Source organism: Xiphophorus hellerii, chromosome 3 (genome assembly GCF_003331165.1).
Source record: "Xiphophorus hellerii strain 12219 chromosome 3, Xiphophorus_hellerii-4.1, whole genome shotgun sequence".
Lineage (NCBI taxonomy): Eukaryota > Metazoa > Chordata > Actinopteri > Cyprinodontiformes > Poeciliidae > Xiphophorus > Xiphophorus hellerii.
In genome coordinates this window covers 25349149-25372844 of record NC_045674.1, presented here as the reverse complement: position 1 = coordinate 25372844, position 23696 = coordinate 25349149, and the positions used below count along the sequence as shown (strand labels likewise).

Sequence of the window (23696 nt, the reverse complement as noted above, 5' to 3'; positions counted from 1 at the left end):
GAGTCTTGGGAAATATGACAGATCAAAGCAAAAATAACCAAAGTCTGTTCCACAAAGCAGTTAGGCCGTAAATTGACAAAGATGAGCCTCTGGTGATCCATAAATCACATCGCTAATATCTTGCAGACATGAACTTTTGAAAATGAAGCTGGCATCACAGAAGCGGGGGAGGCGTAAAATGAAACTCAACAGGGTCACTATAGCGTGTTAATCATGAAATAAGTGTCAGAAAACCCCCAAAGGTTTAAGTGCATTTTCTAGCATACAGAAGAAACTATGCTTCAGTATGCTTGAACTATCCAACCATGAAGTCTGTTGAGCTTTCTTGTTGAATTTCTGCAAAACTGAATGTGTTCATGACATAAAATGATGTGAATTAAATACGTACCGTACAGAGGTACTCTCTGTCTTTTTGCCTTACATCCCCAGCCAGCTGGGTGCACAGGACATCTATAATTGGTACATAACCCACTCGAGCTGTGCACCATTTACACTGTCAGAAGTCAGCTTATATGAGACAGGAATTGCCTCAATTTGAAGTGTCCTGACAGGGGAGCCCATTGGCGCTGTCATAAAACAGCGAAATGAAAAACAACAACATCTCACTACTGTTTTATAAAAATTGTTTTAAGCAACGTCCTCCTAGTAGATAATACCTCGTCTAGGTGTATACCTGATTTACTTACAGTGAACTGTGTAAAATATAAAAGCAACACATTTCAATGGTCATAAAGGTTACAAAGGGGATGTAAAAAGTCCCAAATCTGAGCACTGATGATAAAAATGAGGAAGGCGTGAATAGAGCGGCACCCATTGCAGCTGCAGCAGGATTTCATCACCTTCCTCGCCTGGAGATCTAGCAAAGCCTTGTGAACCTGAACCTGGATCATGCTTTTAATCAACAAGGATTATTTAGCCCTGCTACCATCTGAAGTCTCCAACATGATGGTTTGCCTCTGATCCACCTTTAGAGGTTATAACCTGCAAGGTTAGGAAAGGATTGCAGAACGACTTTGACATCATACTACTAAAGTAAAGACAGCAGCAATAGCAGCACAGTCCAAAGGATTAAACAGACACACTAAGTGCATTTGGACAGTCTGAGTGAGGAAATACGAGGGAAATCTACAGGAAATGCTTTATGCTTATTCTCAAGTGAATGTTTCTGAACGCTGTACAGCATGTCCCCTCCCATGAGCCTGATCTCTATAAAGCAATAATCTGATATAAGCTATCGAGGTAATTTCATGTGGTCTCGAGCAACATCTGTCGTCTTAAGCTGCAAGATACATACTTGTTATACTTGTTAGTTCAGAATTTAATGGCCTCACAGAAGAGTTCAAGGTAACCCAAAATCAAGTCTTCTCTGGAGATTCCCACTGATCCCAGTGTATTTGCAGTTGATTCAAACTCAGCTCCAACAGGAAGTGGAGTTCTTCTAGGGAGCTGGAGACTGCAGAAGTTGTCACTAAGCCACAAAGCTGTTGTGGGAACAGTGGCAAAAGGAATCTCTGGCAAGCCGTCTGGTGCCTCAAAATAGAAAGTCCCAGGGTAAGAAGAGTTTACGGCTTGTCCAGCATGAGGTGAGGGAAATAGTGGACGAGGAGACGACAAACATAAAGAAACACGGAGCAGGGATGAGGTGAGAGAGTACAAAGGTGGCCTATATGGAGTAACATCTGGTGAGCAAAGCCTCAATGCACTAAGGTCTTTGTCCATGGAGTATGTGGTACCCTAGTAACCCTTTCAACCACACATTTGTGGGGTAAGACTGTCCCACCACCGTGCCCAGTCTGCGTTGGGTGAGGGACTCTCAAACAAGATTTTCAACTCCTGCTCAAAAAAAAGGGGAAAGTCAAACAATGATGGTGCCATCATTAGATAATGAAAGTGGTTGCTGGGAGTGTCTTTACAGTCATAACAGCAAGAAAGGCCCACTGGCCCCATAAGAAGCATCCATCTATCGTCCATACCCAGTTGTCCTTGTAGGGTCTCAGGGTGACTGGGGTCTTTGTCCAGTGGACATTGGTTGAGAGATATGATTGGGTACACCCTGGACTGGTTGCCAGTCCATCAGAGGGCATTGCTGAACAGAGAGAGGCTAAAACATCAATGTGGAAATGCCTCAGACCTTCTTAAGGTACACATCTCTTTAAAACATTTGCCTGTCAATATTGTCATTCTAACAAAGACATAAAAAAAGCTTGACCTAACAAAACTGACTACTTAGAGGAGGCATTCAAGGCAAAGCTTGCTAAGTACCAAGGTGCTGTTGCCAACCAAACCAGGGAATCGCACCGGTACCATGTGTACTATTGGGTTTCAGTCGCCACCCTTCTCTATAGAGCCTACACCTTCTTAGGTCTTAGTGGGCCGGTTAGAAGAGGAGCTGTTAAGGCTGCACTAGAAGGAGCCAAAAGAAGAACCTTCTATTTCTCTCGCTATTCTCTTAGTTCACAACACTTGTGGACGAAGAAGAGTGAACCGGGGCCTGATGCTGCTAGGATACGATGCAGGCCTTGATGAACCTTCTGTGGGTTACTTGGATGAGATCATATGATGTGAGACCTAAAACACCAGGCATGCATCAAAGATGCAGTATTTCAGTGAGCATGATGCATCGTTCACCGTTTGCAGCTTTTTGTTTACGCATTACTGCAAAAACCGCAGGGCCATAGCTGGATTTTTTTCCACAGATCATCACTAGTTTGGGTCAACTGAGAAGTCTTTCTAGCGATTCTGGGTTAAGTCGTTCCACATGTCCATGGCATCATTTATAGCTGTCCCTCTGCTTATATTGGTTGCGCCGTTGAGACAACAAACACAATATAAAACATTCAAGCATTCGTCCATGTTTCCAGACACACTTTGTCGAATACAGGGCCACCGCAACTCTGGAGCTGATCTTGACAGAGAAGAAGAGCACACTGGGCAGGTCTTCAGTCCATAACAGACAATGCAAACTTAAAACTAAAAATGCTTTTTGTAAATTTTACCAGTTATTTGCACTGTGTGTATACCAAATAATCCTCTCTCCCGCAGCTTATGTTTCACAATTTTCTTTTGGCAAATCTGCGTTGTGCAACTCTGTTTTTGGCAATCGGTCTAAAAACTCAGCCTTCTCAATCAGCATGCCAGCAAACAATTTCATGCAGTTGTCCCAGCAGACCGAGAAGAATAATACATTTCTTCGGTACACCTTCAGTCCATCACACGGCGTGTTCGTACTGTCTGTCTTTTGAGTTGGATGTAGGTTTACTCCCCAAAGTAAAATCTTTGGCTCGTCAGAAGCTGAAAATAATCAAAGCTTGATTAGTTGTTAAACAGGAGCCTTTCAAAGTGGACCAATTTTTTATATCAAATAACCACATGAAAAAGTATTATGATTCATTATTTAGAATCATAACATTTTTATGCTGTTAGCCAAGAGATGAGAGAGGTTGGCTCTGCCAAAGCGTGTTTAAAGAGTTTCATGTCCCCATTGTACTAAGACATGTTACATTACACAGAACTTTGTCTTTTAATCCTACAAGACAGGACCGCTTTTGCTAAGTGTACTTCTACATAGTCATTTAACATCATTACATCTCTCAGGGTCTGTTCAGGGCAAGGAAACCTTAAATGGATCATTTGGATTATATTAAAGCAATGGGTTTTTGGAGCTGTTATTGGTAGTCAAATGGTAATTGGTTTTTAAGCAATTAAACATTGCTGCTTAAACACCAAAGTCTGCTTAACTACCAGTTACTGACCACATCAACCCCTTTATGATCACAGTGTACCCGTCTTCTGGTGGTTACGTTTCTCAGGATAACGACTTGCTTTAAATCGAGTCAAGTACAAAACAAAACACTCGACGACTCGCTATAGACCTCCAAACAGGCCACGCTTATTTGATCTCTTTTGAAAAATGTCGTTTACAACATAGACCTGGACGGCATTTAAATGAGAACCTGTGTAAACACAAGTTGAATTAAAAACAAAAGATTGCACCTTTTTTTATTTTTTCCACAGATGAGCAAACTTCTACAAAATATAATTTCACGAAACCTTACGTCAAAACAGCCAAACTAACTGCTTGAACATATCCAGGTAGAGTTACTTTCAAATGCAAAAGTAGTTTAAAACGTTCACAATGTAAAATAGTAAAGAATTTCTTTATTTATATATGTAAATATAGCCTCCCATCAAATTTCCCCATGAATATACAAAAAAAAAGTATGTCCTTAAACAACATATCTCTGAACTTTATAGGCAGATTTTCACCAGACACATTACCCAACCTCTTCCATGGAGAAGCCGAAAGAAAACCGACAACTCTGTTTGTTTATATTTGTTGCTATAATTGAAATCAAGTTGTGCTCTTTTTTTATTAGTGTCATATACCACCATTGTGAAAATCTGTTTTGCTTCTCCACTTTGCTTTACGATTGCACCTCTCTAACTAGCAGTTAGCATGACTCACTGTTGAGACTTTCTCTCTGTTTCGCCATAATGAGTTTACTCAGAAAATTGCCAACTGCGATTGCTACTTATTACTGATTCGTTGCTGGGATTCGTTGCACGAATCAGTAATAAGTGCTGACTGATTCACTTATTGCACTTTGTGCAATATTTAGAGATGGGAAACAGACCTTTAGCTGCAGAAAAAATCTGGCACTTTTTGACTTTTTTTTAAATCTGATTCCCACATATTAATGCTTCTGATGGTATTTTTTTTGTACATTTTTGTGTTATTTACATATTAATCTACTTTTTAATTACCTTATGTCACATATGTGATGATAGAGCTCCAGTAGAACACAAACTATCCCTGCTTTTAATCCGCAAACTTAAAGTGATTACATTTGAGTGAAAATAAAAAATAAAAAATTCCAAGAAAATAAATGTCCAAAATTAATGTTTTATCTTCAGGACTAAAACTTTCCCGTGCTTGAGTTCCATCTCGTGAAAAAAGATTTGTCCCTGGTGGAGAACTGTGAACCTAACTGAACTGTATGTCCTCCAACTTGTGCAAAGATCAAGACTGAGTTGCTCTTCGAAATTGTAGCTTTCAGGTTTGAGTTATAGGTGGATGCTTAAGATGCAGCCTCTGTATTTTCTGGGGGAGGACAAAAAAGAAGAAAAAGTGGCATCCAGCTGAGAAGCAGCAGCATGGTAAGAGTTACTCAGCTGCTGGAGACAGTTTGCCTGTAGGGAGTCATTAGCTTGCTAGCAGCAACGCTGAGCAATGCCGTAATGCGTCTGGCAGAGTCGGCCCAGCGATGGGGCCGAATGCTGACGCACCAAGAAGAAAGTCTGGTCGTTTCTGTTGCAGCTCAGCGACGATTTGGTACTCTTTGTTGCATGCATGACGAACAGTTATTTCCGAGAAACACTCTCGACCATCGAGGACAAACAATGCAAAACTGCTGGGAACAGTTAACTCTTTAGAGATTATGCAATTTTCCATTTGACTCTTGCCATTTCTCTAATCCTGTAACTGATTCCAGGTTTGGTCCTCTTTCTGCCCCTGCTTTCTACATCACCTCTGCTGTTGGCTGTAATGATCCCTTTCGATCATTACGCCTAACCCAAACATTGAGCGATTTGTTAGTTTAAGAGTATATTAGTAATTGAATTTATTTTAACACGCAAAAAAACCCCAGGATTTACAATAGTAGAAGGGAACACTGCAAAAAAGAAATCCTGCACAAAAAGAAAGTCAATAAAAATTCCTTTTTAGCATACCATGATTAGTTATGGAAGACAGAAACATGTTTTTTTTAATGTAAATCTCTTTTATTACACCTTTAAATAATACCAAACCTCATTTGTTTAATATATAATTTCTCCATAAGGCATTTTCAGACAAAGAATAAAGTATTTAGCCGACAAAATGGAGACAAAACTGATTGGTCTGTTTCACCTTTATTAATTATTGAAGGCACCTTAGATTTTTATTTATCAACGTAGAAAGACCAAGAGTTATTTTGTTGTGATAAATGAAACAAAACTGAAAGTATCCATTTTATTTTTGCAGTGTAGAAATGTAATCTGGTGATTTGATATGTACTTGACAATATTTTAGAGATTTTTTTGCAATAAAGCAGAGGATCATCTTAAATAAATATGATGCTTGTCTATTAAAATACAAATAATAATAATAATAATAAAAAAACAATAACTTATTCCAACAAATTGCATTTTTACCATTGTTATTGCAGAAAAAACTCACTCTCCCAGCTCAAAAATTTCACATTGTTTGGTCAGATATACAAGTACCTGTGGAAACAGTTAAAAGTACAGCAAATACTTTCCTTTTCTTACAAAAATATGAATGAAAATAAAAACTAAATTCTTTGGTATATAAGCAAAAAAAAAAATAGGGCAAAAAATGTCTACATACAAAAAGGCATTGAAATACAAAGTCAAAATACTGCTACAGCAAAGAAATGACACACGGCAAAAAAAAAAAAAAAAAAAAATCCAGCTCTTCCAGTTCTATAGAGTTCTTTATGTGGAACTCTGTAGAAAAACATGGACAGTTTTATACTTATTATCACAAACATCTCATAAACTCCTAGAATCCATCCTATTGCATCAGTTTTTCGGACAGCATCGTGACACCTTGATGCAACGCAGAGAGGTATTATTTTTGTCTTGGTTATGTCAAGCATCACACCGGAGGACAGGAGAGACGCAAAACAAAAGTGCATAAAATTTAAACTCATATCAGCTCCTAATCCACAGCAAACAGTGGACTTGTTTCATCCCGAAACGATGTTCCCTTCCATCAAGTGCCCTTATTTACATTCCTATGATCAGGTAGTACTTTTCCCCACAGTAACAACTTCTTCTTTCACCTACACTCCATTCCTTGCACAGAGTCCAGCGGCGCAAACAGGCGTGGGCGTGTACTGTTTAGTTCTGGAAAGGGACCAAAGGTCGGTGGGAAGCAAAAAAAAAAAAAAAAAAAAAAATATATATATATATATATATATATATATATATAAAATCACACTCCTCGGATTGGAATCGGTCCCCTCATCATCTTGGTGGTCATCAGTCAACTAGGTTGTAATAAATATACTATCAGTAGGACTGCTACAAACCGTTTTCTTTTTGTAACACACAGTCCTAATTTATACGTTTAAAGAACATTTGCAAACAATAGACATTGTTTTAGCAAAAAAAAAAAAAAAAGAAAAAAGTCACAGCAGCAGCAATACAAAGTCTTTCGTTTGTGGTCATATGTTCATCTGATCAAGTTAAAAATATATCATCTTGTAAACACTGAGAAGTCCTGCAGTCATGTCATATGGGATCACTTCCAAACATTACTCAATACACCGATTTACATTCAACATCCATGCTAATTCTAAAGTTGCTAAAAACGAGTCATCAGTCATTGCTAAATTTAGGCCTGCTGACGGAAGAGGGACGTTTGCAGTAACTGTGATGGATGATGTGTCTTACTCCGGAGTACATTCCAATGCAATAACAGCAAGTACTCTGTTTCTCTTGGCACTAAAATAAAGGGAAGGTTACCTTAGTCTGTTGTCACTTTCAGATGTTTATGGTGTCTGCTAAAATTAAAAAGTGAAGAGTGTTTCATGAGCCGCTGCATGATACATGGAATCCCTCCACTATTCCTGCAGCACAGTGCCATGAGCAGCATTGATACTTCACAGTACGAGTTGTTGTGAATAGAACCTCGCAGGTTGGCCGATACATCTCAGAGATTAATACACTTCAGACAGGCTCTGACCCTTTAAAAGCAGGTGCAGTTCACAGGTTTGGCTCCGGATGCATCCCATACGACATGAGTGCAGCTGAAAAGCAGCTCTCCATTTTAAAGCCCTTTGTGCTTTGTAAACTTCCACTGTAACTGTTAAAAAAACACTGAGAAGGCACACCAGCACATCATCCCAAGAGCAACAAATACACTGAAACAAAACCGAACCAGTGCAGTGGTTCGGTTTAGGAAAACTAATTCATTTTGTGTGTACAGGTTGGGGAAATAGGTATGCAACACAGAAACGTTTTCTCTGTAAATATGCTAATAGCGTATTAGTGAAAGTCCCACCGTTTGTCAGCCACCAACGTAAAACACACACATACAAAGAACTCAAAAAAAGAAGTGTGCCTGTAAAGTTGAATTATATTTAGTGAAATGGAGTGACGCCAACGGCAATTATTAAAAATATGAAAACAGAAGCTGCAAAAGAAAAAAAAGATGAGAGAAAAGGTAACCAATCAGTTTTCAATTTTCAGATTTCTACGCCCAGCCATCGCACAAGACTCCACTGCTGAAGGAAAAAACTTGAGATTTATGACTCCGCAGCAAAACACTTGGACGAGTGAATAAAACACTGGGAGTACTGGGAGTGAGGTTTGGAGGTAGGATAATCACGGTAGGAAGCACCGGATTTCTTGATAAGAATCTAAAGATGATGATGAAAGGATGGATTTCTCAAGCAGGCCAGTGTTCACGCAGCCAAGGAAATTCTCATCTGCTTCCCAAGAAAGACATTAAAAATGCTTTATTGGTCCAGTTAATCTCTGGACTTGAATCCAATTGAAACAGAACCGCCTGAATGAATTTCAGTAAATGCCTTCATTGCTTCCCTGTGTCATTTCAATAGGCCCCAGTAAAAATATATTTGGTGAGAAAAACATTTTCATGTTAAATGCCTATTACCCCACTGCGTGTTGATGTGGTAAAAAGAAAGAAACAAAGAAAGAAAGAAAGAAAAAACAAGAACAACGACTTGGTTGCTTTAGTAACACTAGTTGCTCAGAGGCGGTGCCTCTTGCAATAGTCTTTGTGCAGTTGCTAGATAGTGGAGACAAACTGGCAGTCGCACAGCTCTCTTTCAACGCAGAAACACACGGAACATTCTCAATTTGTGGGGTGCAGATATTTCTTGGTGACAATGACTCTCTGGGAGAAAAGTCTTCTTCCTGGTCAAGTTTAAACCCCAAGAGAATAGCTACGAATCCACAGTTTCTCTGGCTAAGTTACTTACATTAGACAGATGCCCAGTGGATACGACAAAAGTAAGAGGTAGCTAACATTACAAAGCCTAGCACTCTTTTAAGCCAACTTTGATAACAACGGCAAATTTGCCCCTCTTGGTTCTCGAAGATGCCCAGTTAGCCTCCACTTCTCCAAGGTTAGGGATTTAATGGTCACAGATAAACCATTTTTCTTGTCCATTGTGGTAGAACTCAGTTTTGCCACCAGAGTTGTTCTGCATAGACAATCTTTGTAAACAGGGATATAAAAATACTGAAGATATTTCAGTGGTTAGTGGTGTGTTTTTGTCTTTGGGTCATACGTCCAGCACCATGTCATAATGAGTTTCCTTCTTCCTCTTTCCACATTTGTTTATAAGAACGGCGTATAGTGTGAGCAGTATCACCCAGTAACTGGCATAGACTACTGCCCCAACGATGAGCACAATCTCCTCAGATTGAGGAAAGGGTTTTTTGGTCTGTTGGATTATTGTGTAAATAAGCCCAATAAAAAGGATGGTGAACCAGATAGTTATTGGAACCAGGCCAATAAAGTTCACCACTATTGTTTTCCTCCCAGAGGTCCCCCAGCCTGACTTGTTAATAGTCGCGATTGCAAACATTTTGGCCGGCAACAGGCTTGACATATACAGTACTGAATAAAAAGACATGAACACCATGACAATGTTGCCTCTGAGGCAGCTCGCGAACGATGACTTGATCAACGCCACTGCCTGCACGATGAGCAGGAACAACAAAATATTCCAGAGTCGTCCTTGGAAGAAGAGCTGGATTGCGGTGGCGATGAGGAAAAACGGGAAGAATCCTGTGATCACCGCCTCGTATGTCATCCACAGATGATGCTTGTGGAACCACATGGAGTTGTAAAGCCATTCCCTAAAGTAAGACTTACTCCATCGAGTCTGTTGATTTAGCCATCGCAAATACGTAATGGGTGTCTCCGTAAGGCACTTTGCCCGTGCAGTGTATTTGGTCGCATACCCAAGGCTGAGTACTCGGTTCGTAAGGTGGCGATCATCCCCAAAGCTGCAGTGGGATCCCATGAAGGTCTGATTGTACCAATCTTCAAGAAACTCGTGCAGCAGAGAATTCCTGTACATTCCCAGAGGTCCGCTGATGCACTGAACACAACCGAAGTATGACTGGCAAGCCCGCTCAATGTTGAAGGCCATCCAGTAGCGAACGCTGCTCAGGAAGGAGATCCACGATTCGTATTTATTCAAGATCTACAGAAAAAATTAGAGGGCAAAGGGACAGATATTAAGTCTAAACATGGCATTTGCTTAGTTTTTTTGGTGTCAAACTGAAGTTCAAGATATCTAAAAGCACGAGAACATAGTTTTGTTACCCTACCTGTACGTCTCCTCCAACACCTCCGACCACTGGGTCCTCCTCTAAAACCTTCACCATCTCCACTGATGATGCTGGGTCCAGCATGGTGTCCGAGTCGCACACCTGAGAAAAAAAAAAGCGGGTTAGTTGCGTTTATACATCAAAGATAAGACACAATCTTCATTACCTTACTTAAGAGAAATAGTACAGCCAAAGGTTTTACAACAACCACCAGAGATCTGCTTTCAACTATAATTGCCTCTCCTGTTCGGTCTTTTACAGATGCTCACTCCATTTCTTCTATAAAAGGTCGTTTTCCTGATAAAGAAAATCAGTTGATGGGGGAAAAAAAAAAAAAAAAAAAAGAAACCTGCCGCCAAATCCCCATTAACAAAGGAATCTGTTACAGACCGAACTTGATGGTAGTGGGAGTGCAGGGATTTCTTACTAATTCCTAAACGGTGGAGAGTACCGACATGATCCTTCAAGATCTCTGTTTAACGGATGTTGTTTGGAAGGCACAAGTCTGTTGCAGGTGTGTGGCTTGTTTACTTCCAAACGCCACATTTTTTTGTATCTAATAATTGATAAAAGCATTGTGTTAGCTTATTATGATGTGTATTTTACCTCAATTTCTACTCGCAATATCGACAGATGTGAAAACACTCAGCTAATGACAGTTGGTGTCATTGGTTAGTGCATTTGTTCACTAAGAGATTCACTGCAAGATTTACAAACTTTGTGTTTCTTTTATAATAATTAAGTTTTAATCAAGCTAAACTTGTTAGTAAGTCACAGAATACCCATGCCAATCTCTTGTCTTACACAGGTTCAGGGTTTGATTTAGAACATCGGCGATGTGATGTAACCTTGAACCCCATGAAACCGATCTGGTATTACACTTAAGCATCAGCTGCTGCTGCCCTTTTTTACGCCTCACTTCACAACACGATGCATCCAGTCACCGTCTGGCTAAAAGGAACACAAAAGGCTCTTTGTGGAGCTCGTGTTTGGCTTTGTGCAGCCCCCCTTTTCTCCCTTCTCCTACCACATGTCTTTTTGCTCTCTTTCCTCCTCATGCTCAGTGTATGCTTCTGTTGACTGCATATCCCCTGGTCTAATTTACACAGCTCCCCTCTTCATTTGCCACCTAATGTTTGGTATAGTGGAGTTAATCTGCTGAACTGATACCTTTTATCCTGCTTAAATGGCTAAGCCTTACCTGTACATAGTCCACGCTCCTTCCCAGTGCTTTGAAGGCTGTGTACATGACCTCTCTTTTGCCTCCCCACTTCTGCATGATGCACACACATTTATTGCTGAGCACGGTCCTGGAGACTTGCTGGAGGCTCTCGGCGTAGCTCTCGTCAGTCTCCTCCGGACCTTTGACGTGGTAATTGCTCCGCCACACGTACGACACTGACTTGTCCCATCCCATGACTTCCTTAAAGATCTCCATCATGTACATGTCGTCGTCGGAGTTCCCATCGATCACCATGATAACTTTGATCCCCGGGTACGTCAGCCTCTTCACAGACACCAGGCACTTTCTAAGGTAGTTTGCATCCTCCTGGTAAGCAGCAATGCACAACGCCAAGGACTTGCTCAGTTTGATCGGTGTCTCCAAGGAGCGCCGCATGTTCCTGTGTTCCAGGAGTGCAAAGAGGCTCTGGATGACGAGGTGGATGACCAAAATAGCACCATACAAGCCAAAGGACAGATAATTGTGGGCTGTGGTGAAGAACTGATAGCCCATGATGTAGGCTGTGGAGATTCCCACCAGGAGGGACACGCCGAACATGGTGGTCCCAAATATCCTCAGGTAGCTCAGGACTCTCTGACACTTCATCTACGGAGAAGAAGACAGGAAGGTGTTTATTTAGGTTGATGGGAGGGATGATGAATGAAAAGAGGCAAAAATCAATTACAACAGCTGCTTTTTCAGTAAAATACATCCTATGTGAGCGAACCTGGGGGGAATAAAAATGTTGGAGCTGTGAATGTGGGTGAAGAATGAAAATGAGTTAGTTCAGTTTACCCTGGGCGACTGGGAGTTAGAACTGGTTCTTGTTAAGGGAGAACAAGCACACCTACGCATTGGATAAAACACAAGAATTCAGTAAATACAATTCATTACAGCTAATATTCACCATAAACGGTTTGTTGCAGGTTAGTTGTGACCACTTGTGTGGTCGCTTTTTAAGGTTTTGACAAGAACAATAAGGTAATACTTGGTTGCTTTGTTGATTTATGCTCAGTATTCACCCCAAAGATGTCAGACTATCTGTAACTCCAAATGCCTTCCACCTTTCTATAAAACATACTAACTCAGGTAAAGGGGGAAGTTGTTTTTCTTTCCCCTGTACTCTCTCCGGCTCGCTGTCTGTCCCCACAATCCTTGTCTAAATGTCACACAGTCAAGAGTAGGCAATTGTTCCATGTCTCTTTTAATGTGGATGGGTGTACATTACAAGTTTTCTTGACCTAATTAACCAGCAAACTGGATGCGGCAGCCAACTATCACAACAGGGAGTAACAGAAAGCACTAGTGATTGATATCAGTGTTCTGTAATGTTTAAAGAGAAAACTGTTGAGTAAGACTTTGAATACAGTAAGGGCTCAAAGCAGTATGCAGGATAACTGTTTGTTTTTATGAATGTTTGTCCTGCTTTTTTTCTGTCTAATCTTTTTGCAAAAAAAAAAACAATCAAACAAACAAAAACAAAGAAAACAATCTTCAGCTCAAACTCCTGAGGTCTGCTTGAAGCCCTCATTACGTTGCTACCAACATCTGTTTGGCAGACCAACGGAGACCCACTCTGCGTGGCCTCGGCTCGGCTCAAGGCAGAGCGGACCACCCTCTGATGTCATCTGTTTGTATCTTCGTGGGAAGAAAGAGACAAGATCTCTTAAATTTCCTAATGCTCCGTTAGTGCCTCTTCCCTTCTGTGATTCCTTATAAACATTATTATAGGAAAATTAGTTCCTTCGGTAACCTTTAGGTCCAATGCTACCGAGTCAGTGACTCAGTAGGGTGCCTCTTTAGGTGCACTAGATGAAGGCACTTTTCCATGTGTGCATACAGTGAGTCTAATAGAAAAAACATGAAGTGAAATCATACTGGCAGCTCCTGTGTAAAGGACATGTACAGTGCTGAGCAAAAGTATTCATGTTCCCAAAACTTTTTTTTTCACGTGTCAGAAGCCACACAGGCACGAATGTGAGTCGATCCAAACCTTTGGTGTACAACTCCGGTCCTTGTTTAGGAGTGTTGAATCAAGGTGACATCTAAAACATGCAGTGCATAATCCTTTAAAAGCTAACTTTGAACCTCACTGTAGCTCGGGTTGTATGTTTAGGATCATTGTTCTGCTGGAAGGTCAACCTTGACTGCAGCACATGCGTAGATTCTTGTTTATTGTTATCCTGAATGCATAAAAAGGAGGGCAGGAGTATCAGGTTCATAAAGTGTAGACAGAATGATCTCATCATTAAATATCTTCAGTATAAATACTCTGGCTACAGCTGACAAGCATGACTCTCCGACTATCCCGCGATAGGATCTGATTCAGTCTGAAGTCTTTCTTCTAGGATTGCCCTGCATTTAACTCTATCTTCACCTTATCTGCCCCAGCTGAAGGCGAGCATTCCCCTTTTTATCTTAAAATCCAAAGATTGTGTTTTTACATGAGAAAATGTGAGAAAATCCAAGTGGTGCGAATATCTTTTGAGGTTCTGTGCCATGCATAAATTGCCTATATGATTTAATGTAATGTATTTTGCATCAGACTCATTGAATTCCAATTGGAGGAGTAAAAAAAAACACCCTATAAAAATGTTCAAGGGTATGTGATTACTTTGTGAAGCACCTTAAATCTGGCAAACACGGTCATCAGAACAATGATGCACAAAGTCAAGTGCTGTTTGTGATTTGGCAAGACTTCAACACGCCGCGCCTAAACTCGCAAGACAGATGGCGGGAGGGGACGGAAAACTAAAGCGAAAGACGCAAACGAAAGTAGGTAACAGAAGTAGATAAATGGAGAAGTGTAACAACAGGGAGATAACTTTAGTTCAGACTGACACACACCCGTATGAATAAAGAACAGCGCGGCTGCTCTGGCACGTGGCGAGGCTCTTAATGTCAACCACTCTTTTACGAGGCCCCCCGATACTCACCCATGCAAAACACACAAAACGGTCATTTTAAAGAGGCCGTTACACCAAAAGAAGAAAGAAAGTCAGTCAGTCTGTCTGTGAGAATGTACATTTTCAGCAGTTGTTATGACCGGCTCCCGCTTTTGGATGTGGGCGAGTGCTGTGTATATACTGGTTTACCAACATCGGGGAGAGTGGAATGAACCCTGTGACCTCGCCTCCTTGAGTCAGTTTTGAAAGAACTCAGGAGAAAATTTGTCCTGATGTGTATAGTTGAAGATACACATTAAAAATTCTTGGTATGCATATATATATTTAATGTATAAGGACAGGAGTTGTGCTGTATCTTTTCAAACAGCAAAATGAACATCAGAAAGCCTTGATCTTCCTCACGTTACATCTGCTGCCCTGGGTGTGTGTTATCTCGCAAAGGTCAAACCAACAATTAGCTCAGAGAACTGAAAGATTAGCTGCAGACTGCAGGGAGTCCCTGAGAGATAAAACTTCCGAGGGAGCGCTGTCCGTGACCGCGGAGGTTGTCATCGGCACGGCGATGATGCTGTCTCTTGGGGACACATCTTTGCGTGTCAGAAGACGTGACATTTATCTGTTCAAGCTGTGGGTGTCGTTGTCACGGGATGATATCAACCCAAGCTTTTTGTTTGTTTTTATGTCTCCAGACATGGGAGAATCACCGAAGGTCCCCAACAACCTATCTCCTTTCTCTGTGAAGAGTGGTTCGCGTGACAAATTCAACTGTGAATATACAAAAAATTGAATGTTTTGGGAGTCTATTTGCTATTTCCTATTGGTCTACAGAGTAAAACTGTTTTAATTAAAGGTTTTGGCTCTTTATTTGTATGTTAGGATTATTTTTGGTGTAAATCGTTATGACATTTTTAGAAGATAACATTGGGAAAGAAAATATGATTAAATTGTAATAATAAAGTTGAGTATTTTGAATTTTCTGCTTGTCTAAAAAGTACATTGAACGTTAACTCAGCAGCAATATTGTAACATATCTTTTTCCTGCAGATTCTAACATCCTTAGAAGTGAGAGTAGTTCAGCTTGTAGGACACAGAATAGGAATACCATGTTTCACAGGCAATTTTGGTTGGCACGGCTATTCAGAAACTCCCACTGATCATATAGCAAATGAATTGCAAAATGTTGGATCAACATGTTTTTTTTTCTTGAATATCACAGTTGCCAAAATCGATTACGTTTTGGAGCACATTCCTAAGAATGTCCTTGCACTAGCATTGATAAATATATTTTTTGAGTTCTACTGGAGTCTCTGCATCAGTGTGCTAAGATACAGCCACAAAAACTCAGATTCTTTTGCTGAGCTGTAGGTGACATTAACTCATCATTTCAGATTACATCTGTTTGTCTTCTTGGTTGGAGGTACAAATGTATTCATACCCCCTGGAATGTTTGTCCTGTCAAGTTTGAATGCATTTGCTATAATATACCAACACAGAACAGCGATGAAGTCAAAGAAGGTTTTTAAGTTTTGTTTCTTTTTTTTTTCTTTTTTTACAAATAGTCCTCCTAAATAAAATCTAGTGGATCCAATTCTCTTTAAAAGGCACATATTTAGAAAATGGACTCCAGGTATGCAGTGGACACTGAACAGGTTTAAAGTGGGGCTGGATTACAAAACCTGTTGAGTCACAGGTCACTGCAACCAAAAGCAAAAGTACGATTTTGAAATTTGTGGCCTACATGCAGGTTGCAAACACACAATGTGACATTGCTAAATACATATGCAAGACACACCTTGGAGGATTTTTTTTTTTAATTCCAGCAATTATGCACCAATGTGTTTGGTCTATCACATAAAATCTCAAAAACATTGTTTTAAGTCTGTGGTTGTGATGTGTCTAAATTGTAAAAAATGGGGCGTGAAAACATTTGGATGGAACTCGTAGTGATTCATCAAAGTTAACACGTTTGCCATATGCTGAAATACCATTATGCTACAGAACAGGAGACCGCTGTGTGTGCACGCTGTTGGGGAGAAACGTGAAAGCCATCACATCTCTGCTGGCCGAGGGTTTCAATAACAACTGCATCGAAGCGTGATCTGTACAATATGAAGAGATGTGCTGTGTCTGCTGCTGCAGAAAGGAGGAGACAGTTCAACTGAACTCACAGGAGAGCCGTGCAGTCTCTTTCAGCGGGGTTCCAGGTCAAGGCCTGTAAAATATAACAAGGCTCACCAGAGTTTCTGCGCGTTTCTTCACGGGGGTCCTGCTACACACGCATCGGAGTGTATGTGTCATTACTGTACGGTCTGGTCAGGGTGTAAATCTGAGGCACCTTGAGTCAACAGAGGTTGCTGGTCTCAGGGAAGCTGAAACAGCTCTAAACTCAGATTTTTTTGCTTCAGAAAAGACTCACAAATCAACAGCTCAGAACTTTTTACAAATGTAACTTTTGCCAGGTTACATTTTTAGCCACGGGGATGGGGGAAGTAATTTAATTGTCTGAATGTGATCATACACAGGCACTGACGTGTAAGTCAAAAATAGCTATAAACAAATAAAAAGACCTATTCGATTGGTTGTATCAAATGTTTTGATCAACAAACAAAATATTGTACAAGTTCATATTATGCTCTTTATCATGTTAGCAGAGGCGACCAGATGAGCTCATACATGTTTGAAACCTCAAGTGTATCGCTGTTTTTGCCAATACAAAAACCATGTGTGCAAAGACGTCTGGATGTTTTGATGTGAGCACTAAGTTGTCAGAATGAATGTGTCTGGCCTGCACTGCAAAAGACCAGGGTGCAGTTAAAGAGGACTGGATGTGGATGTGGTCCCCATGACTGTTGTGGTGCGTGAAAGGCTGAGACGTCCTTGAGCAAAACACAAGATGGAGCACAATTATCAGTTAAGAGTGCTGTCTGGATTACACGCTGCAGCGTGGTTTGCTTCTCTTTGTTTGCAAGATCAAAAATCGGCAATAGTCACAGTAAAAATCAAGAATGAAATAATAGTCAAATGAGAACGGCAACCTGAAACTGGCCCACGTGCAATGGTTCTGTTCAGCTGAACAGAAAAAAAATGGAGTGATTATTTTCGGAACAAAAGAGAAATTATCAAGAGTCAACACACAGGTTCCGCTTTTACAGCTACAAATGACTGACTAGGCCCAAAATCTGGGTCTTATGGTGGACCTGATTCTTCAGAGACACATAAAGACAATTACAAAGTCAGCCTTCTACCACCTGATAAACATTTCCAGGATTAAAGGTCTAATGTCCCAGCAAGATCTTGACAAATTCATCCATGCTTTTTTCTTTAGTTGAACAGATTACTGCAACAGTGTCTCCACAGGTCTGCCTAAAACGTTGGTCAGACAACGGCATCAGATCCAGAATGCTGCTCACTAAAATCAGGGAGGCAGAGCACATCACCCCAGTTCTAATGTTTTTACACTGGCTCCCTTTAGCTCAGAGAATAACTTTAAAATACTGTCGTCAGTTTTTAAATTGCTGATTGGCTTTGCGCCAAAATACATTAAAGCTGTTGTTGCATTAACCTTTCAGACCTCTCAGGTCTGAAAGGTTCTGGTTCTGCTCTGCATCCCCAGAACAAGAACCAAGCATGGAGAAGCAGCATTCAGCTTCTATATGATCCACTAGCCTGCAACAAACTTCCAGAAAACTGCAAAAAAGCCGAAACATTGAATTACTTTAAATTAAGACTTAAACTCCATTTGATCAGAGTTGCCTTTGATTTATTATCACTGGAACATTATAAACTATAATCTGTTTCGTTTTCCTTTACTTTGCCAGTTTTTGTCACTTCATTTCATTTTCCTTCTAATCACTTTGAATCGCCCTGTAGCTTAAAATATGCCAAACAAATCAATTGCCTTGCCTTGTTGGAAGGCCGTTTCTGTCTAAGAAACGGCTACTGTTCTAAAAAGCTGCTGTACAACATGCTTTTGCATTGATACAGACCCTACAACCTGCTTCTGAAAAGACCCGCGCTATAAACAGCCTTCTTCTTGGAACTTCCCATACATGAGTGGAAAGGAATTTAAATCATCTGCTTTTAGGAAAGGTTGATGGTGTCAAAGCGCCCAAAGACCCAGCTTAAAATTGGTACTTCACCGGTGCCATAGTGAAAGCTCTGCATTACTATGTAGATTGTTCAACTGTGAATTGACGGCTCCGAATGAACTAAAAGGTCAAGTGGGTTTTCAAAGACAGAGCCAGACAGTGGCAGACCCCCCACACTACATCATCTATCCCATTCTTCTTCTGCTGCCCCATTCATAAACCCCCTCTGTGGTCACAGTTTGCCTCTGTTTGTGGAATCTTTGTCATTACAAGAGCCAGAACTAAATGCTACCACCTCCCACTGAGTGACAATGCCGCTACATGATTGAGATGAGCTGCAGAAAGCACATCATAAAAAAATCCCCCTGCTTTATGCTAATCACTTCCCTCCTCATTCCAGAGTTGTTCTCTGAGACTCCGTGCCTGTGGGCAAAAATTTAAGAAGTCCACTTTTAGTTCTTACTTGTATTTTTCTTGCTCAAAAATACTTTTAAGTCCTTGTTAGCACACCTAACTTTATCCACTGCCAGCTGTGGCAACGCAGCTCCACCGCTGTGGCAGATTCTGAGAAGCCAGATGTTCAAATGTGGTGCAGCCAAAAATCTTTTCTAGTATAGCGAGATCTTTGTCCGGACAGCTGTTTGCTATTCATTTCTACTGCGCATCTGATATGGGACTAAGTGTTTTAATTCTTAAAAGTCCTAGTAATATAACTCCAGCGAGTTCTGTTACTCTTGCGTCTGAAGCCAATAAAAAGTTTCCCACAAAAAGTCTCCAAAAAAAAAGAGAGTACAATTTAACCCACATTGTTAAGTGTCTTCAGTGGCCTAACAAAGACACCAGTCTGCTATCAATGGTGCTCTAAAATAGATGAACCCCACCCCACCACCACCACCAGCACAGACTGGGAGACTCTTGTCATGGCAACTCAAATAACAACGGCTAATTCAGGCAAACAGATAATGGACAAAATTAAAACCTGTGAGTGGACAAGCAGAAAACTGTAAGCGAGCCCACCGCCTTCGACAAGAGCCAATCCGATGCAGGAAGCGTCTCGGGACGCGTCTCTTGAAACATGACGGATGACTCTTGGTAGTGTCAACCTCTCCTCTGTTGAAAGCAATCAGAAGTGGGCTTCTTCTGAGAAAACACATTTACACCCGTCTTCTGCAGTCCGATCCTGGCACTTCCCGAAAAACTCCAGTTTGTCTTGATCTTGTTCTTAAAGAGAAAGGGCTTCTTTGCTGCTCTTCTACTCTCCTACCTGCCTGCTGCCATTATTAACCGAGCTCTGCACTGTTGAAGGCAGTGAAATCATCTTCTTGTGATGACCTTGTAGATGCCGTATCTTCTAGTCTGCCTTCTCCTCTCTCCTTGGGCACAATGGCTTGGGATGCAATCGTTCCAGCAGTAACATCACATCACCGCCAAATTTTAAGCATTTTATGTGCAAAGCAACGATGACTGAATGAGTTTTCTTGGAGGTATTGGTTGACAAAAGGAGGGTTATTTTAAGCACCCCTCCCTTTCAAGCTAACGGCTCATCTCTTTAATTCAATCACAGCGGCGGCCTGATCAGCTGTGTTGTCCTCATCAACACTTTCACTGACAAGACCGTTTCAAAGCTGCATGTGGCTTCACCCCAAAAGAAAAAAAAACACACAAGCAAACGAAGCTTTTGTGCTTACGTCGATTTCATTATCTTTGAAATATATGACCCGATTTCTAAATCTAAAAGCTGTACTTGTAAAGTTGAAAGGGTAAAGTCGAGAAACGTTTTTGGCCACGGACGCAAAATTGGGTTGTTTTTATATACTGTATATATACTGTATATATTTTAGGAAGTTGTTTCTGGATTGCCTTCATTTTTTAAAAAATATTTAAGAAATACGGCATAAAACCTTGAAAATTACAAGTGCTAAAAGAGACCAACAAATTTTGATGTCCAGCAATGAACTAACATTACCAGCTTTTAATGTGCACTGGCATTAACCCTCCCCGTGATACTCTGCATGGCTCAGTGTGACGTAGTGGGAATTTAAATCCAACTCTCGCTCACGTCCAAATTTTCACTTTTACTGGCTGGCGGCTGTGGTACTTCACTGCATTTTTGCCGATGAGAACCTGGAAACAAAAAAACATGGCAGGAGAATACATGAGGTAGTTGGTGCTGCTGGTAGAAGGGAGGGAGGGGGGGGCTATACATATAAGCACTTCTGTCCTCCAACTTCAGTAGTCATACCCTGGCAGTCTGAAGCCCAGAGGCTTATGTGCACTGAAGGACCCTTGCTGAGAGCAGAAATGTCACGTGAGGCTTGTTGTAAGCCCTAATGGAGGGCAGCCATGGAATGCCTTCCTGTGTTAGGCAGTAAAGTGCTGAGTGCCGCGTGTGGATGAAAACTGATGAGTCTGCGCTTTTGCATGACTCTATACCAAGCACAAAACTGTTACTTTTCAACGTTTGTCATTTTATGTTACCTTTACCAGACGACCTACTTGTCTAATTGAGGCAAAATGATACCACAGGAAAGCACCGGAGTGGGACAGCGCTCCTGTCCGCACTCTGCATGGGAACTCCCCCAGGGGGGGCTGAGATTAGGATCTCTGCATATTTCTGTTTGTGTCCATTCACAAATACAGAAAAGTAAAGAAGAGAGTGTTTGTTGTCCCTCTGCTTTTGAAGTGTGCGTCTCAAAAAATGTGTTAGGAATTGTTATTAAAACTGGGTAAAAAAAAAAAAAGAGAGAAAAAAAAGTGAATTCCTCGTTACAAATCCGGCATCATGAAGTGCTGACGGTGCATATTCGAGGAATTAAACAGCATCAAGAAACAATATCCCTGGTCAGTAGGAAGCGAATTCCACGTGTGGGATGAATTCATTTATTTATTTTTTTGTGCAACTTGAATAAATGTCAGGAATGCTCAGGCATCCAACAAACAGATGGGCATTCCTCGTGTGGGTTATACAGTACAGGAGCCAAAAGTGGTAGGCTATCTGGACGCTCAGAGATCCCAGTAGGTGGAGAGAGGAAGCAAATAGGTCAAAGTGTGACAGATGTCCATTTATATGTGCATATGCGGTGCACAGATGTTCATAATAATGCCAGTGTGGTTGTCGTAAGCTGGGAACCCCCCGGTGTCAAGAGCAAATCCAGACCCACAATAACAATAAAATGATGTCTTCTGTATTGATGGCTCAGACTCTTGGACATTAGGTTCTGTTTATCATTTATAAACAGTAAATGCATTCCCTGCAGTAGATGACTTTCTCTTCATTTAGTGTAAATGCAGATTAGTTGTACAGTGACAAAGACCCAGAGAAGACAGGGAATTTGTGAGCCCTGGAAGTAGACAGCAGCTGGCAAACTCTTCAGCTCTAGTTCAAAATAAAGAATCCCAAACCTGTCCCTTCTTCATTTAGCAAATATTTTCTAAAACACAGATAGAGATTTCTGAAACACAAATACCGGATTTCCCCTAAAGTATCTGTAAAATCTCATCCTCTTGTCAGGAAACCGATGTCAGGTCTCGACTATCTGGTGAACTGGACGTATTGCCACACCCCCATTTTTAACCTCACAAAAAGCTTGACGGTTTCCCTTTAAGACCATGCCGCGGTCTCTCGTGTGAGTGTTTATAACCCACGAAGACATCAAATTACGCGCTTCTACTTTTAATTTCTTGATGGAACCTTACCATTGGCTCAGAAAATATACTAAGGAATGACGCAGCACTCCCCATAAATTGTATTTACTCTTAACCGAACTCCAGACGTTTCTTTCTGAAGACTTAGAAATACCTTTCGAACCTATATATATATATATATATATATATATTATATTAAAAAGAAAAATGAGTATAGTAATTACAATGAATGAATGATATAAGTTCGCAAACTCCACTCAATATATTATAATAGGTAGCGGCGGATAAACGTGAACCAGCTCACCAAGCGTTCAGCGTCCTTGTGTTTGAAAAACCTTCATATCAGACACGAGCTATTATTCAAATACACCAACTAACCTTTAAATGATTTAAACAGTCAACATATCAGAGCATCTGGTATGTACATAACTAATTAAGCTGATAAAAACTTTTTCTTTGCTCGTCTTCTGTTGACATTAAAATCGGTCATTCGGCATCAGGGTCACTCCACCACAGTGACCGCCTACCTTGTCGCAGCTGCTGTCCGCTAGTTGGTCCGCAGAGGGGATGCGGTCACCTCCGTCAGCTCTGGTAGAGGTCCACCCGTGAAGAAAGTGGCAAAAAAGTTCGAGCGGCAGTGATTCTCATGAATCCGCTCAATATTGTCCTCATAAATAATAAGGTTATTATTAATAATAGTAATAAAAAAACAATCCTTGTCCTCGGGAAAAGGGGACACTGCTTCTCCTTTAACTAATCAGTCGGGAGCCACGTGCATCTTTGATGTGTACGAATTCAAACATCTTGTCAGTCAGCTTTGGCATTATCTATATGAAAAAAAGTTTAAGTCAAATCAAAGCTGTAAAAAAAAAATTAAAAAAAAAATCTTCATCAACTTTGAATAGTTTTAGTCATATTTCAAGAAAAGTTTATAAAAGTTGCAAACAAAAAAAAGTAAGAAAACTTCATGAAAAATGAATTAGAATTTTTTTTTTTTTTAAAATAGAAGTAACTTTTTGGTAATTAAATCTGTGCAGCCAGCTTCAGCTCTCTTGGGGAGCATCAAGGTAAGTATTTTAGTCTCCTCAAGCATCCAGGTTACACAGAGTGGCCAAAGTCTCTCTCAGCCGCTGTTTCAGCTGTCTAATTCCTTCCAGACGGGATGCGTGTGTATGTGTGTCTGTGTATGGAGCCTCCTTTATGACTGCTGTGGCTCGAAAACTTCTTCTTTTTTCTCTTTTTTTTTTTTTTTTTTTTTTTTTTACCGGACTGAAACAGATTGGCGTGTTGTTTTAATGTGAGGGGGGAAGGTTTGTTGGAGGGGGGAGGGGGGTGTAAGGAGGAGCATGGGTTGAATAAAAAGGCGGCAGAATAAGAAAGAGACCCATCGAAACTCACTCAGATTCCCAGAGGTGGCGACACAATAGATGCATGCAGCCCATTCAGCCCCCCCTCCACCCC

The 23696-nt window shown here is 40.8% G+C and overlaps 1 protein-coding gene across 1 annotated transcript; it reads right to left on the bottom strand.

Moving 5' to 3' along the window:
• Positions 1 to 5894: 5894 nt before the first annotated feature.
• Positions 5895 to 23454, bottom strand: has2 (hyaluronan synthase 2). Its single transcript, XM_032559605.1, has 4 exons — positions 22763 to 23454; positions 11576 to 12202; positions 10375 to 10476; positions 5895 to 10247 (listed from the first exon to the last, which is right to left on the bottom strand). The coding sequence occupies exons 2-4, from the start codon at positions 12200 to 12202 to the stop codon at positions 9318 to 9320; spliced, it is 1659 nt and encodes a 552-aa protein (XP_032415496.1). The 5' UTR covers positions 22763 to 23454; the 3' UTR covers positions 5895 to 9317.
• Positions 23455 to 23696: the final 242 nt, after the last annotated feature.